General features: G+C 40.5%; 1 protein-coding gene and 1 long non-coding RNA gene across 2 annotated transcripts; both read left to right on the top strand.

Annotated features, from left to right (window-relative positions):
* The first annotated feature begins 27 nt into the window (after window positions 1-27).
* Window positions 28-14056, top strand: LOC118415806. Its single transcript, XM_035820636.1, has 19 exons — window positions 28-189; window positions 464-2248; window positions 2461-2518; window positions 2789-2951; window positions 3432-3631; window positions 4007-4102; window positions 4590-4761; window positions 5268-5440; window positions 5734-5914; window positions 6263-6444; window positions 7044-7136; window positions 7517-7676; window positions 8266-8417; window positions 8874-9036; window positions 9373-9489; window positions 9795-9857; window positions 10251-10304; window positions 12073-12279; window positions 12600-14056. The coding sequence occupies exons 1-19, from the start codon at window positions 42-44 to the stop codon at window positions 12774-12776; spliced, it is 4344 nt and encodes a 1447-aa protein (XP_035676529.1). The 5' UTR covers window positions 28-41; the 3' UTR covers window positions 12777-14056.
* A 2533-nt stretch (window positions 14057-16589) lies between these two features.
* On the top strand, window positions 16590-18401 carry LOC118416445. The gene is made up of 3 exons (XR_004831202.1): window positions 16590-16891; window positions 17661-17747; window positions 18156-18401. It is a non-coding gene; the product is annotated as an uncharacterized LOC118416445 (long non-coding RNA).
* Window positions 18402-18492: the final 91 nt, after the last annotated feature.

Below are 18492 nucleotides of genomic sequence, written 5' to 3'. Positions count from 1 at the left end.
CGTCAGGCCCCCCGGTAGACTGCGGGAGCAAGCCGGCTGGCATGTATCCAGACCCACAGGACTGCACTATGTTCTACCAGTGCACGGGTGACCTAAATAACCCGGTTCCTGTGCACAAAGACTGTGCCCCAGGAACGCTCTTTGACTGGAGCCTCTCTGTCTGCACCTTGACATCGCATTGTGTAACGTGTAGGTATTTGTGTCTTTCCACTTGTGTATCTGCTTACATTCTGTAACTTTCTATTCATCGCTATTGAAAGCCATTTGATAAATATGCAGAGAGATATATAGAAAGAGAGAGAGAAAGGTACAGGTAGATAACGTTAGACAGACAGATGTAAGCAGATTTTATAGATCCGCAGATAGATTAATGAGACTTAAGATAGATAGTTGTGATAGATATAACATTGTATGATTATAAGATACAATGAGCACGAACAGGTTTGTATTATGCCTCACACAGCTCCTCAAACAACCCCTCCACCACCGAATGCGGTTCCCACAACTATTCCAACAACAAATGCGGATCCCACAACTGTTCCAACAACAAATGCGGATCCCACAACTGTTCCAACAACAAATGCGGACCCCACAACTGTTCCAACAACAAATGCGGACCCCACAACTGTTCCAACGACAAATGCGGATCCCACAACTCTTCCGACAACAAATGCGGACCCCACAACTCTGCCAACAACAAATGCAGACCCCACAACTGTTCCAACAACAAATACGGACCCCACAACTCTGCCAACAACAAATGCAGACCCCACAACTGTTCCAACAACAAATGCGGGCTCCACAACTCTTCCACTAGCAAATGCGGGCACCATAACTCTGCCACCAGCAAATGCGGGCCCCACAACTCCTCCATCAGCAAATGCGAACCCCACAACTCCTCCATCAGCAAATGCGAACCCCACACCTCTGCCACCAGCAAATGCGGGCCCCACAACTCCTCCATCAGCAAATGCGAACCCCACAACTCCTCCTTCAGCAAATGCGGGCCCCACAACTCCTCCATCAGCAAATGCGAACCCCACACCTCTGCTACCAGCAAATGCGAACCCCACAACTCCTCCATCAGCAAATGCGAACCCCACACCTCTGCCACCAGCAAATGCGGGCCCCACAACTCCTCCATCAGCAAATGCGAACCCCACAACTCCTCCTTCAGCAAATGCGGGCCCCACAGCTCCTCCATCAGCAAATGCGAACCCCACAACTCCTTCATCAGCAAATGCGGGCCCCACAACTCTGCCACCAGCAAATGCGGGCCTCACAACTCTTCCATCAGCAAATGCGGGCCTCACAACTCTTCCACTAGCAAATGCAGACCCCACAACTCCTCCATCAGCAAATGCGGGCCCCACAACTCCTTCATCAGCAAATGCGGGCCCCACAACTCCTCTATCAGCAAATGCGGGCCCCACAACTCTGCCATCAGCAAATGCGAACCCCACAACTCTGCCACCAGCAAATGCGGGCCTCACAACTCCTCCATCAGCAAATGCGGGCCCCACAACTCTGCCATCAGCAAATGCGAACCCCACAACTCCTCCATCAGCAAATGTGGGCCCCACAACTCCTCCATCAGCAAATGCGGGCCCCACAACTCTGCCATCAGCAAATGCGAACCCCACAACTCTGCCACCAGCAAATGCGGGCCTCACAACTCCTCCATCAGCAAATGCGGGCCCCACAACTCTGCCATCAGCAAATGCGAACCCCACAACTCCTCCATCAGCAAATGCGGGCCCCACAACTCTGCCATCAGCAAATGCGAACCCCACAACTCTGCCACCAGCAAATGCGGGCCTCACAACTCCTCCATCAGCAAATGCGGGCCCCACAACTCTGCCATCAGCAAATGCGAACCCCACAACTCCTCCATCAGCAAATGTGGGCCCCACAACTCCTCCATCAGCAAATGCGAACCCCACACCTCTGCCACCAGCAAATGCGGGCCTCACAACTCTTCCATCAGCAAATGCGAACCCCACAACTCCCCCTTCAGCAAATGCGGGCCCCACAACTCTGCCATCAGCAAATGCGAGCCCCACAACTCTTCCACTAGCAAATGCGGGCTCCATAACTCTGCCATCAGCAAATGCGAACCCCACAACTCTTCCAAATCACAATAATGTGCCAACGAATGGGGTGCATGTTCAAGCAAGCAATGGACCTGTAGCAGATCCAAACATGACGTCCACAACAGATATTGTTACACTCAAGCCTCCTCATCCGGGTAGGTTCCGTATTGATTTGTTACATATATATATATATATATATATATATATATATATATATATATATATATACATATACATATATATTGATAACGACATTATAGTCTATATTGGTCTTTATAGTAGAAATCAGTTCAATAGTCCTACTTCAACAAATACCAACTGGTTAGTTGGTTTTTGGTTCCCACACGCGAATACGTTCTTATTTCAGGCACCAACTTGGTATGCCCAAACATGCCTGCTGGTCTGGACCCAAGCGACTTTACCGAGTGAGTAATACTAAGATGTCATACAATACTACTACATAAACTTTCGACTAAACTAGAAATATTAGTAGTTTCAACAAGATATATGTTGCCCCTTATCATGGTTGTTGCATCATTTAAACTATTTATGTATACAACGTCATATTGTGGAGTGCTTTCGTTTAAAGGTTAAAAAGCCTTAGGACATTTTGGCGTACAATATAGTTTTTGTCTAAATGTTTTACAAAGTCAAAGTACAGAGAGTTATATCTGATATCTGATTGTTTTCGACAGCGTCAAGTTTATTCTTGTCTTCGCCCCGCCCATAAACTTCACGGATATGATGTCCACGTCTCTCGACACGAGGCAACACCTTGAAAACGTCACTGAGGAGATGGCCTCTGGAAGCTTTCCAGCAGACGTAGCTGCAACAGTGGCTAACATCTGGCCAAAGGAGGTAAAGAATGCCATCGTCAAAACAAATTAGATTATTGAGGGTGCTCAGAATCGTTCGGATATACCAACCGATTAACCAACCAACCAATGAAGAAAACAGCAAATCAATCACTTCGTTTCTTCCTGAACAATGACGACATGGTTGTACAGGGACACATCAAATTTCGAGTGCCTATTTGCAGTCGTGATACATTTTGGTCAAAGGTCGAAGTTTAAGGTTCCCTGCTTGTAAACATGAACAATCTTTACTTGTCTAGACATGGTTGCGACGTTTTAATGTAAATGTTTGTTTAGTTACTTTTGATAGGCCTTATATGACTTTAGCCCCAAATTTCTATGGCGTCAACTGGTTTATCACCAGACAATTGTGAAATGTGTTATGAAATCCGTCAAGAATAACCCTTATTGCGTTAGTATAAGTTAGTTTAAAAGGAAAACACGGCTTTTGATAGAATGACGTTATTGTCCTTTTCTTTGACAGATTGAGATAAGCTTCACCATTCATAAGGATGTAAACAGAAAGGACATCAACATGACGGCTGAGGCAGAAGAGTTCTATACAGATTGGACTGATGGTAGGGTTGTCTTGGACATCCCGGGAACAGGAGTACCGATGAAGCCGGCTCAAGTTTCCTACGAACGGGGTTTCTGGAGCATCTGCCAACAGGACTGTTCAACAATGTGAGGACTACGTTTTGCATTTTTTTTAAAATCCAATGCCAGTGTCCAACAACAGACAAATGCGCATTGCCAAGATCACAATCTTTGCAAAGTTCATCATCGTCTCGAATGAATCGTTTTCCGTGCGCATGTTTGCTTGTTTGTGAATTCATTCACAGATCATGTGATTTGAAGTAATTGTCGAAATATCCAAGATCAATCAATCCTGAAGTGACAGCATTCTGAGTTTCCTATCAATCCACTCAAGTCATTGGGTCAATAGAACAGTGTGCTAGCTTGTGGCAATAATGTGTATTTATGAGGGTAATGTGGCATGTGGATTACCCAGGTGTTGTTCTTATCTAAATGTACATGTTTATAATGTACTGTCTGCAGTGTATCCGAAGACTCATGCGAATCCGTCCCGAGCTGTGGTTGGTGCACGCTGAACGAGGGTCCCGAATGTGGAGACAACTGTTATTTGGTGGAAAGGTAGTTTCCACGATAAAAGATATTTGTGAACTAAGAAGCCGTTGTTGCTAACAAGCTAGTAATCACTAGCTAGTCGTTGCTCAAGCGTTCTCATATATCAAGAGATCTTCAGTCTGACCCTCTCAAATAGCATACATGTACTCACTAAAGTAAAGAGAATGATAAAATGATACATGTCATATTGCCGGTAAATGTAAGAATACAACAGATTGGATATTCATAGGGAGAAAGCAAATTAGGAAAAGTCTCTTTGGTATAGTTTTCATATTGTGTATAGTTTTTTTTTATATTGTGAAAAAGGCACGATTACATGTGATGATTATGTTTGAAATGAATATTGTTATATATACTAGCTTTTGATTTTAGTTTGTATGTTCTATTTCACCAAGAATTGGATAAATCTGCTTTACACTGTTTTCCATCCTTTGTACACACCCTTTATTCTAACAAAGATCTATGGTAATGTAACTGTCGTCTTGTTTTACAGCATAGACATGTCGGCGTTCTTTCCCTGCATGTTCATCCCTACCGACGTTAACGTTACATCCCAGATGCAACAGGATGTTGCGGACAGTTTCCTAACTTCTCTACGCAATGCTCTCCAAAGCAGGGGGTTTCAGGTCCCTGAAAAAGTCATCCATGCCGTGCAAGTTGGAAGAGTAAGTTTCCTATAGTACCACCACTGCATTCTATGTGTATGCGTAGGGGGTGTACGTGTTTGTATGTATGTATTTGTGTGTTTGTGTGTGCAACTGCATTAGTCAATGTGTCTGTGTGCATGCTAATGTAATCATGTGTTCTGTGTTAGACGTCTAGCAAGGTACATGTACCTCAATATGCGGGTCTTTTCCATGAAATTGACATAGAGTACACTCGTGACTTTCGGGGTCAAAGTTCATCTAATACCATTTGTATAAATCATCAATTTAAGCACGACTGTAATCCTCGTGTAAAGCAACCGTATGATCAATTCCGACAAGGGCCAATAATCTGCAGCTGGGCATATAACGCCAGTACTAGTGTTAAATTAATTAACAATTTTATGTGAATTCATAATAATATTAACAAATATTCACCTCACCTTTCCTGTTATGTCAATTGGAAGACGTTGAGACTGGATATCATTAACTCATGGTGGTAATTTTCAATCACTTCATGAACACAGGATACCATCGACTTTAGGATACAGAGAACGATGGGATACCAGAACCTGACGGGCCTGCAAAGCGCCATTCAAGAGATCCTCTCCTGGGACGAGGAATTCACCGTCAGCCATGATGTGGACGGACAACATGTGGAGTACAGAGCAGCAAATCCTGACGACGAGTTTAACAACACGTAAGCGCTTAGATACCTTACCTCCTTAATTGCTGCTCTCAATAAGCTCCATCATAGTTCCACTGTACAACAGTAGTTTCGTTGTAGTTCGTTTGTAATTTTAATGTATGTAGAGGCATTTAAGGTTAGAAATTCAAGTAATATTGATTTTCAAATAATATTTTCATGCCAAATGTTTACGCCACGTGCTAAGCGTGTTCGCATTTGACAAAAAAATGGCCACGTAAAAAAGTCCACATACGAATACCTAGTAAACTATACCTATGGTACCCCTGAAATTTATTACTTCACAGAGTAAAGTTTGAGATCAGCCTAGAAGACGTCAACGGTGATGATATAGATCTCAACAACATTATGGAGTCGAACTTTACTCTCCGTGACGTTTTGGAGCAGGACATCATCAACTTTGTCAGCAACACGCTCGGTCCTTCGTCCGTCGCCACTCTGAACTTGGACAACATATGGATACAGAGCGTATGTACCATGCCTAATCTGAGAAAAGTACTTTTATCACTAGAATCACAGCGTACAAAAATGTGTTACTGATATAGTATTGTCGGTGTTCATGGAAGACGATAAATTCACGGGAAAATGATGTTAATAACATCCCTGTCTCCTTAACACACAGGAAAATTGAAGACAAAAAAATGCCTTCGCGTTCTTTTTAGTCAACATCGGTTAGTTCCAGGCTGTTATAGAACGTATACGTTTTTATCAGTCTGTTTGCTTGTTTGTTTCATTAGGATCTCCATTATAAATTAGTAATCCCACCAATATAGTACCACTATTCTTCCTGGAGACCGAATTTTGTTGTTTTGACAGAACTACTGCACCTTCAGTATCAGCGTCCCACTAGACCAGGTACATGCGATAGAGGCAGAGGCCAGGAGGCTCGTGAGCAACATAGGAAACTTCAACATCAACGTGGGAAGCCTTCAAGCTACCGCAGTGGACTACAAGAGCACCGAAAGCTGTGACTTTTGTCCCCCTGTCTGTGCACCAAGGTCTGAAATTGTCGTTACGCTTATAGCTGTAGTGATTTTATTGTGCCCTAACCATCCCGTCAGGTATTGCCCATTGAAGTCGGGAAGAAATGTTTTTGTTTGTTTGTTTGTTCGAACCTCTGTTAATTCATGAAAGCTCTAATCGGCCCGCAGGAGGCACTTCATTGAGGTCATGAGGGAAGCGGCAAGGGTCAGACAACGTATATAACAGGGGTACAGTTAACATAATTAAAAGTCCTATTAAGTCTGTATACATATTTTACACGTAGATGGTACAAAATACATGATAATGAGAGTTGCTGATTCCAGTCCGTGCGTTTTGGTAGTTTCTGTTACTTTAAGAGTTAAAGTAAGCCAGAGTTGAGGCTGTGCGTATGACTGATGTCTAGTGGTAGACGGTTCCGACTCTTCTGAACGTCTCTTATTGGGGTTACGGGAAAACCAGTTGCTTGTGCTTTGTCTGGTGGTTCTGGTCTCTAGTAGACAAACATCTGGTCCACGAAGAGCGCGAGTTTGCCGTTTAGTTTTGTGTTAGAAGATTAAGCTGTTCAGTAGCAGAAATAAAGATTTCTTTTAAAATTTCTTTGTTTGCATTTCAGAGATACGCAAGCGTGCTATACACATACCTCCTGCCAGTGGTGTGTGTTCGAAGGTGCGCCGCACTGCGGGGCTGACTGCCTGCTGCAAGAAACGTAAGTTTGCTTTACTTACAACAGAGATGGAGAGTGTCGAATGTTTTGTGACCATTGACATAGATATTTTGCAGCAGAAATCCCGTTTTCAGGAGAAAATTTGATAATTGTATGGCAATTCAGACAAAAGATACAATAATATAGTTTTACTACGTAGTACTAGTAGTCAAACAATTTACAAGACTGTAAAAGCTAAATGGCTATAGGTTTTGATGCTATATTTTGTATGCATTGTCGGCATATAAAACAACACGCAACATCGACCATCGTTGAAATGTGTCAGAAATCACCAGAAGTTACAAAGTTCCTGACTACCTCAACCATACCTAGAACATCAGTATGACGCCATCAGCTTACATTTTAATATCTTTCATTTCAAGGGAATATGAGTTGAGCGTGTCATGTCCATGCCTATCGGAGCCCATTGGGTCGGAGCAGCAACTTCAGGACAGTTTCCGTGATCGAGTACTCCAACTTCTGAGAGAAAGATACGGCGGGTGGAACTCTGCAAAGACTATCAACAGTGTCCACATTACACCCGTAAGCGTTTTTGTATAGTTGTCTAGATACCACGTACAATGAAGATTTACATATGTTCGGAGTCGTAGGATTATGGCACAACATTGCAAACTTGATATTGCAGAAACGTACTGTTCATTGATGGCCCAACTTCACACCTTGCACTCACCAGCCTCCATTGACAAACATGAAGAGTAACTCAGTTATAACATAACTTATACTCATTTTATTGCAAAGAAACGGACAGAAGCAGGCCGTATTGGCGTTCTTGTTTTGCAATTCATACGACGGTAGCTCAATCGTAGTCATTACTACTGCATTCTTCTAACGTGTATATATATATATGTTATTCTGTGAGCTTCACGGTTATAAAAGATTAGACTTAAGTCTTATAAATATTACTATAGAATCACAAACAACCAACTACGTTTGCATGTTGGCATCCCCATGACGTAATGTCAAAACATAGGGTCAATTACAGCTATCCGGATAATGGCAACTGTTAGTCTCCGGGCAGTTTGATCTTGTGTCCAAATATGCAATTCTATTTCCGCTACGTGACAAAGTCATTTTCTTTGGGGTTATGGAAAGTCTCACATTTCTGCTGCAGCCTACCATCACATTCTCCCTGAAAAGCAGCATGCAGCAGAGGATCACTCCTGACGTCATAAGCTTCCTAAGTAACATGTCCATTTGGAATGGCATCACCATCACCGATGGTTTCAACCAGTACGAAGTGATGGAGCCGACTGCCCCAACTGAGTAAGTACTGTACAACTTTCAGCTCTGTTGCTAGTGTCTATGCTACACTTGATCCATATGGCTATTTCCATTCTAGAATCAAGACTGTTGCCAGGCCAGTCTTACAACTTCAAGTTTAACATACCCCAAGGAAAGTTTTCCTTAGCCCATATGGTTTGTCTGGTTTATCGGTACCAAATTATATCATATCATATTATATCATATTATATCATATCATATCATATCATATCACATCACATCACATCACATCACATCACATCACATCATATCATATCATATCATATTATATTTCCATTGATATCTAATTTGTCTTTCATTTCCCTGTGCATGGTTGCAGCGACCATCTTCTGAATATGATGTGTACTTTACATTGTTTTGAAGGATATGTTAACGTTGTTGTTGCTCAGTACAATCCATTCTATATTAAAAACTTATACTTGTTTTGTGTTTTTGCAGCTTGTATGTAACAATGGAATTCCAAAATGTGGACTTTACGAACTTGGTTACGCAGCACTCGGTGTCGGCGGTTCACCTGCTTCCTCGGCTCAAAACCACGCTGGGGAGTATTGGAGTCTCCCAAGAATGTGTGGACACAACAAAGATATTGGGAACACAAGATGTAGGTCAACACATGGGGGAATTAATTTATCTTGTCGACGTTGTTGCATTATTGTAGGTATATTTATAGTTTGTAAAGGTACATGAAACTATGCTTCATTGATTTTAATTTACATCAACAACATCATCATGATGCTATGCTACTGCAGGTATTATGATAATAGGAGGTATGGGAGGTATGTACATTACCTTTACAAAACAGTCATTGATTGATGAAAATTGGAGTAAATGATAATAGCGATCTCTATATTTATCTGATGTTTAATCTTATTCGTTTTCTGAGAAAATACGATGAACAGTAAACCTGGAATCAATTAATTTTTCTGTGTATTTACAGAATTTTCTTGAATTCTCCATGACAAGGGCTTGGGACAGCACAGTTAACTTAACTGTTGAAGTAAAAAAGCTCATGGAAGCCAGCAGAAACGGAGAATTCGTTCTGAACCTGAAGCCGGTAAGTAAACATGTACTCCCAGGTGTTAACGCACTTTGCGTTGTATTAATTTTGATACAATGATCGGCTTTAGTAAAGCTACAGGCGATGTGGAAAGCAAAGGAATATTATATAATAAGCTGTTTCTATTTCTGCTAGAATAGATAGTATACTTAGATAACAATTGATTACGGACACATTGTGCTGAAACCTGTCCCTCCTTTTATATCATTCTGTATATTTATGTTAACATGTGCAGTCGAATGACCTACTTGATTGTCAAACAAATAATACAGGGGAATAGATAATGTGAGTAATCTTTGCAGGGATGGCCAGTGAGTAAAAACGTCATCTGGACAGAGACTTTTGACAGCATCTGCCCTTCCGTGGTGAGTACGACCAAGCCGAGATGTGGGGTGTCATATGCAAAAATGGACTGTTCCTGTTTAGTGTATTGCTATATTCTTCAAATATCACACAATGGTTTGATTTATAACTGTCGATAAATTGCCTAATATCATAATTTACCTCCAAGCAATTTTTTCGTATTGATGACGTATTCTTTAACAATTTGGTGGAAAGCAATATATTTGATTTTATACGACCCTATGTTTCCAGGTTATACTTATCAAAACTAAAAAGATGAAGAAACAAAACCAGACAGTACAGTAAACAATTAACAAATGCAACTGCAAGAACTCTACAGTTACTCTTGCTGTAATGTTTGCTTTATGACATCTTAATTGCTAAATTAAAAAGCATTTTGAATTTTGTCAATTTAGAGTACCATGGAATGTACGTGTCCCAGTCCTACAGAAGGCACCTTCGCTCTCGTGGTAAGCCGATGACGTTTCTTATTATCAACAAACCGATTAACAGCACCTTCCATTTGCTCCTCCTAGCCTCTTGTAGTCTATATAGCCTACATTTTTTTTATAAATTCCGAAGTCATGTATAGCCTATTGTAGCCTAGTGGCCCACACAAATGTTGACTTCTATATTCCGACAGCTAAATAGCCCTCTAAACTGCATTTATTTAGCTATACTGAAATTTGCTTCTCATTACCTAAATTTCGACCTCCCGTAGAATGTTATTCACTTTCAAGCTTCCGTAGTATTTTATTTCGAATTTCTCAAATACCATTATGTATATACCGCCTTATGTCAATTTGTCTTGTACCGTTGTATAGTTATGTCATTTGTAGACCTATGCAATCAGATGTGCTGCCTATAGGTCTGTGTAATGTACCGTCGCATTTTAAACTAGAGTTCGGCGACCTCATACCTCCATGAAAATTTAGAGCTTTCGTAAATTTCATGCAATTGACTAAGACATTAACATAATTTAGGCATGGTGTTGTTCATCATTGACAAACGTGCACATGTCACAATTATAAAATTCCCTTTATCAATCATAAAGCGGTTTTGCAATTTTTACATAAATTATGCAAATAAGTTCCTCATTACCATATTTGGTATCTGCTTATATTCCACCTATCATGATTAACATGTGTTACATTTATTGAAGTCCAGTTATTGCAATAATGGAATTATACAATTTCCTCATTAATTATGTAAATTAAGTCCTCACTTGCATAACATGTATATCATTATGAACATCTTTGCCTAAGGTACCAGCATGCCTAATATGATGCCAATCCGCCAATCCTTTCTGCAGTTATCCTCTTTGGAATGTCTTGACAAAAACGCCCCTGCAGTTTCCAAATTAAACATTAGGGTGCTGAAACTTGTCCCACTTTGTCATGACACTGAAAGCTATCTACCAAGATATGTCCAAGACAAGAGATACATAGAAAAAACTGCTATGATTGAATGTTATCATTAATTATGCAAATTTGCTCCTATTTTGCATAATTAGTATTTCATTTTGTACAACATTGTCTGAGGTACCTACATACCAAAAATCATGAAAATCAGTTGTTCCCTTCTTGAGTTATCCTCTTCAGAAGTTTTTGACAAAAATGCCCCTGCTATCCCAAAACTAGATGCTAGGGGGCCCAAATTTATGTCACTTCTTCCTGAGCACAAGAGCTATCTAATACTCAAAAATCGTGACCATAGCATGTTCAGAACACCGAAATAGCAAAACCGGAAGTTGCGCTGCAGTACCAAGGGGAGCCGCTAGGGGGCCCAAAATCTGATTATTTTCAGCTTTTATCACACCCTACCAACACACCAAGTATGAAACAAATCCATCCAACCGTTCTTGAGTTTTCTTGTTTACACACACACAGACACACAGACACACAGACAAACTCAGGGTAAAATATAACCTCCATTCCATTACATTTCATGGATGTAATATATAAATAAATGACGTTTTGTTTCTGTCATTGAAAACGTGGACATGTACTAAGTTGTAATTGTAAATACTTAGTTGTAATTATACTTCTGTAGTAACATTGAAGGCTCCAAGCTCCAAGATTCTACTGACTGGTTTGAAATCTCAGGGTATACTGCCAACTATGACCATTTAACTTTATTCTATACCTGCCAGTAGGGTATGCATACAGATATACCATGACTTTTGAATTGAAAAAAAAAAAGAAGCAACTTGTTACTCAGTAATAACCTTCCCTACAGTACGAGGGCCAGGCTACAGGACTGTCCACCGCGGACAAGCTCGGCCTTGCAGTCGGTTTACCCATAGCGCTGGCGGCCCTGGCAGCCCTCGGAGTTCTGCTGCTGTTTTACCTGAAGAAGAAGAAAGGGTCATACCGCCCGCCTACAAAGTACCGCGGGCGTACCGTCTCTCCCATCATCGAGTCCTTCGAGACCAACATCTACAGTGTAAGGACTCGGTATTTTATTATTCAGAATATGCCGAAGATATTTTATTTAAATACAAATCACTTGCTGATATGATCTACCGTGTATATACTGATTGTAAAAGACCGTTTTCATCCCATACTATGTACTCTTCTTTAAGTAGATTAGCCTTATAGAACAGTTGCCATGCTTTGTACCGTGACAATTGATGCGCAATAAAGTTATATCTATTTTTATGAGCTGACTCAGAAACTAGCGCATGACAAAGGAAAGATATGATTACCTGCCCTATGTCTATAATATATCATACCACATTAAACTATTCATTCCTTCATCCACAGGCCTCCATTGACGACAACCTAAGTCACCAGTTCGGTAAGAAGGGAGCCCAGCTGAACCGTTTCCGGGACCCAGACGCCGTGTACGGGAGGCTGTCGTACTCCCCGCCGCCCAGCACGGCAAGCTCCACCCTGACTAGCGAGATGTCAATTCCTGGGACACCGGACAACTTTTATTAGTACAACTCTAATGATCTTAGATGTCATGTGTGCTAGCCTGTGTTACACACTCCCTTGTTGTCAATGGTTGATTGTACCCCCTGTCTGATCATCTTGACAACTTGTAGGCGTTCACCTATAATACAGGATGTTGTAAAAATATGAATTGTCAATAGGACATCAGGTTTCTTTCCAACCATGAAACCAGTCATCACAGCTAATCTCCAAGCAAATCCTACGGTATCATAAGGTAGTATCAAAAGCTGGCAGAGGAGTAAAGCCGGCATAGGAGTTTGCAACCGACGCCCATCTGACTCCCTCTGGCCGGCTATACCCCTTGGCCAACTATCTAATGGCATCGTAGGATCTGCTTTGTAGATTAGTCACAGCCTCCTACACCATGATAACAGATAAGTCTCAGTATATAATGACTATGATGACTGGTCCGTGATATCATATTTGCATAAATCATCAGCATTAGAAATCCCCTTATTCTCCGACTTAAAAGTGCTAGTGTTGGCCATCAAAGTTACTTCAGCCGAATCGGTGAAAGCGCTACAAGGGGAGTGATTTATTGGTCAGGCTGTTGTGTGTAAGTGTGTTTGTTTGTTTGTTTGATTAATTATTTCAATGTAGCTTTCTTAAAATGTCTGCGTTGCCATTTTTGACCATGAAGGCACAATGGTACGCTTTTATCAGTTTTTTTATCCCAAGCAGTAGTCACCATATTGAAAACTTAATCAGCAGACGAATAAATTGCCAGCCTGTCATGTTTGTGTTTGATACATGTCAGTGGGGTTTAGAAAGACATGGGGGCTGCGTATGATCTCAGGATGATTACACAGCCATTAGCAGATAAAGCCCCATGTTCGACATACATTTGCTTGGAGTGCGATAAATGTATGTGATACACGTTCATGGTACATTTCTAGCTTTTGTTAATTCCTGTCACAAAAAGAATATTTTTAATTATAGCGTATTTGTTGACTGAAAATCACATGCACAATTGGGTCCAACTTCAATTTATGTGATAAGATTCTTGGTTTATTTTGACATGCATAATGTTAATCTTCATACACGACTGTTCTATTTGCTAAGATGCCACGCCACGCAAAAACATAACTAACAGAAGAATATGTTAAATCGTGATCGGGTTCGTTAGATGTGGATGGACTTTAGATGGGCTTTTTCTGTGGGTGATCTAAAGATAATTGTTCAAACAAAGCCGCAATCCGCTAGAGCTCCGCGTTTGACCTACATTTTACTTTTGCTTAGAGTACAATAAATGCGAGTAATAAAAAGTTATTGGTACGTTTCTTACTGATTTTAATCTCTAGCACAACCGGGGTATAATTGACTTACACGTTATGTTGGCTAGCTCAAATACACATGGCAATACCCCCTTTTCACGAAAACGGTGCTCTCGCCGCGCTCTCACTGCGATATAGAATTTGACATATCGCTCAACGAATTCTATGTTTACAAAGACATGATCAGGCAAAACATTCAAAAAGAAAACAACAAAAGTTTGCGGTGGCATGCCATACAAATCAAGAAACCTCTCCCCCTCTCTCTTTTTCTCTCCCTCTGTCTGTCTGTCTGTCTGTCTGTCTCTCTCTCTCTCTCTCTCTCTACCTATCTATCTATCTCTACTTATCTCTCTCTATCTGCCCCTCCCTCTCTTTAGTCAATGATAAGGGAAATAGCAATTAAAGACTATGGCATTTCGGCTGGCCTCGCTTCAAGGTCCATTTTGTGGATGCACAGTTGTATAAAAGGTATCCTGGCTAATAATACATGTGTAAATAACTAATGTGCTATCCATCTTACTGCTGTGTAATGGACGGTAACGGCACGTTGCTATTAATCATTTCAGTATGATTTAACCACCTGAGTAAAGTTAGCGGCTTATAATTGCCAGCGGCATGGTTGTTTGCTAATCAGTGTTTACCAGATAGTGCTGTTTTCGCAACATCGCTTGGAATGCCCTAATTCAAACTAGCTTTAAAGATGATATGACTGAAACATTAAACGTTTCTTATATCTTTAAAAATAGCGCCCTTCGTAGAAGCGGCGTTTAGGGAAAGGAATGAATTTTTAACTACCCACCTAAGCCTTAGTGCCCCCTAGCCCAGGAATTGAACTGACCTGTGTTATTGGCAACAGAAGCTTGAACTGGGATTGTTTGCTTACAAATTCTTGTCTTTGACTCCAAAAACGTCAACAACTTTCTTGTAAATTAGTCAATCAGGTAGATTGTCCATTCTTTATAGCTTCAGAAAAGATTATAACTGCTATAGCTGAGAGACAGTGAAGGCCAATTAGTCTCATGTCCCCGTAGAACTAACATGTAATAACACTTTGACGGCAGTTATGGCGATACGGCCTATTTTGTTGCTCCTTTTGGCGAGTCTGATCTTGGCGGACCTACCCAGAGCGTCCGTCTCTCCCGCCTGGATTCCCAAGGTCAGTAGTAAGATGGTGGAATCCGCCGGGTATGAAACTGGTGGCCGAAAATTGCACAAGGCGTACGACAAGAAACTCGACGTCAACGGGATTCAGGTAGGAAACTCTTCCTCGCTATTACTTAATGTTTTGCTTAACATATCTGTTAAACACGTTATGATTGGAAAAAATACACTATTGATCGAAGTTAAGGTTGGATTAGGGAAAAACGTGACACTACCGACCCACTGTTGCATCATTAAAAGTTTGCTTGCAACGGTATCACATTTGCTATGATATTAACGAGTACCAGGACTATGTGGCAGAAGAGGCAACGAAATGTCTATTTGCCCTACCTCCGTTGTTATTATAATTGGCGGTACGTATTCCACTTGCAAGTTTATTCATTGCGCTTTAAGATTCTGTAAAAAAATTTGTACTGATAATGCATGTCTGATGTTGTTGGCTGGTCATACGGCAAATTGCCAATGTCAAGGTTATAAGAGTTTCCTTGTGTCTGTGGATTGTGTGGCCATTATAATAACCGCCGAAGGACAAGTAGAGGGAAATCTTTTAGGGACAATTGCAACGACCCAGTTACATAATGAGTTGAAATGAACTATCACAAAATATGGGTATCGTTGTGAAGGGTAAAAGAATCACTTTATGATATAGACACAACACTATCGGAGTAACAGCAAAAGGAGTGACACGCTCAAGTTTTCCTTATTTCGTTTGGTTTAAATATTGGTGACAAATCTTAAATAGAGCGCCTGTGTCGGTGCCAGTGTTGGTATTTTTTTACAGTCTGACAGGTATGCTGTCACCCCTTTCTTAGGTGTTACCATAGTATAGAAGGCACATACCGGAGTCAAAGACATTAATAACAATTTCTAAAGGAGATGTATTCCTATTTCCATTGAAAGAAGTGCGCAATTGCTCGTTGGATGCTTGCCTGTCACTTCTACCAGGATGGAGAAGTAGCCATAAATCCGTACACATTGTTACGGCATTAACAGACACTTTAGAAATTAGATTGACTTAAGTTTTGTCGTAGCAGCTATGTAACCTAAAGTTAGTGTAAATGTTATAACAGAAATGCGAACTAAGGAGCCAGAATTCCTTGAATACATTTTTCCTATTTCTTAGTTATTCAGTACTGTTAGGAAATGTTACATCCAGGGTATTATGAAACTTTGAAATTATTACTTTCCTGATAAAATCAACAAAAACGCCACTTTGTCAAGAAAAGGATTCTTATCATCTATTATAATCACAAGAGCAATAACTGCAGAACGTTGAAACTCATTTGCCCTTACTAAGCAAACAATTCACATGCACTAATTTGAGGACATCAAAGTTTTTAAACATGTCACTGCTGTGTTCACGGCTGTTACAGTGTAGTCACTTAGTTCGAACGTGGGTTCTACGAGGCATAGAACACGATCCCCCGCCCGCCGCCGATCCACGTGAGCCGGCTGATTGCGCAATAGTGCACGCTGACTTTGACCCCCGTGCAGGCATGCATATCCGGGTCACAGGCGCTTCATATTTCAGAGGCAACATGGCCACGGTAGAAGGAACACGTGAACGTAAAAAAACACCCGAAAATGCGCATTTTCTTGGTCAGAGCCGCATTTTTCCCCGTAGAAGAGTGGATAAGTGCCTTCGTCATTGAACATCCGACTTAGGTAAGTTAATTCGATCGTTTAAAGACTTTATACAGTTTTTCGTGTGTCCAAATGCAATGCAACAGCTAGACGGAATGTTGTCGAGTGCTTGTATAATTTCGGAATTTTTCGCACGTTTTTTTTTAATTTCTCAGTGGAGGAATACAACGAGATGATGTTTTTCAGAGCGATGACGTCATTACTGCGAAACAAATACCTGCTGTCTGATATTGTCTCGTTTGTTGTAGTAACAAAAGTAGAGCATTTTATAATAGAATATATATATATATTTGAAGTGTGCTTCTTTCACAAACATTAGCCAAGTCAATTGCAATCAAAAGAGTCTCCAAATTGAATTTTGAAAGTAGACAGTAACACATCCATAGTTCATGCAGTGCATGGAGGGGAAGTTGCATACATATAATACATGGGACACTATTTTATACAAAACTTCTATACTTCTAATTTTTATGAAAATGTTTGAAATCAGTGCACAGACAGTACTTTGGACTTAAAGCTGTAATATTTTTCTTACTGTAAGTAAGTGTAAGTTTTATTACTGGTACGATTTTAAAAGCTTATGTAAAAAGGTACTAGTACTTGCAGACATTGGATATAAAATCAAAGGTGGTCCGGTTACAATCAATTGGTCTGGTATACTACTGACAAAGAATTGCTCTTCAGATTTCCACTTTGTCAACAACTATGTCATCAGGAAAAAATTATGTAATCCACTATCCCTACCATTGTACCTTGAAGCCATGTTTACCATGTGTTATCTATGTTTAAGGCTTGACAAGTGCTGGGAGAAAATGAAGTACCAGGAATGAGAAGAGGATGACAACTCACACAAGTCCTTATTCAAGGTAGCCCCAAGGTATGTGTGCATATGTATAAATCATTTGTATTTATAATACCCTGCATCTAAATGTAGAGACAACTATATTCTGGACATTCTGAGAACTTGTGACAGGTTGCAGGGAATGTTTAATTGTCAGTGTAAATAATAAAGGTCTTAGGAAGTGTGAATAATGAAGACCAACTTGACCAGAACAAAAAATTATAAGCACAGTTGTATATTCCTCAGCTCAGTGAAATCATATACCACATTAGGTGTGAACATTTTTACAACCTTGTTGACTTTTAATGCAGAAGTTATACTATGCAAGAATGCATTCTGCAAGTAGTTCTTTCAAAAAGTTTCATGTGGGCTGCATGTATTTTCACTTCCCATTTACCCAATGTTTGCCTCAGTTTCACAATCTATTTTGTATCTCTACTACAGGCCAGACTATGCTGACAACAAATTGCATGCTGCATCCTTTATTCAAAACAAGTCTCTACAAGGATCATGAACTAATTTATACAATGCAACAAGATAAGTGAGTTAAAAAGGTTACTTCACAGAAGCAAAATTCCTCTTTTAATCTGTCAACAGACTGTCTGAACATTTGTCATATCATGATGCTAGGAGGCAGTGATATGTGGGAATAACTGTCACCAATCTTAGTCTGGATTTAACATAAATGCACACAAAACCATGCAAGGTGACAATGGCTGCAGTCAAGTTCTCATTAGAATCCTTAGTTTTAGATGAGTGATACATTGTCATAGTGGAATTG

This window comes from Branchiostoma floridae, chromosome 5 (genome assembly GCF_000003815.2).
Source record: "Branchiostoma floridae strain S238N-H82 chromosome 5, Bfl_VNyyK, whole genome shotgun sequence".
Lineage (NCBI taxonomy): Eukaryota > Metazoa > Chordata > Leptocardii > Amphioxiformes > Branchiostomatidae > Branchiostoma > Branchiostoma floridae.
Note: the sequence above shows the minus strand (reverse complement) of the source record. Positions and strands in the feature narration are given on the sequence as shown.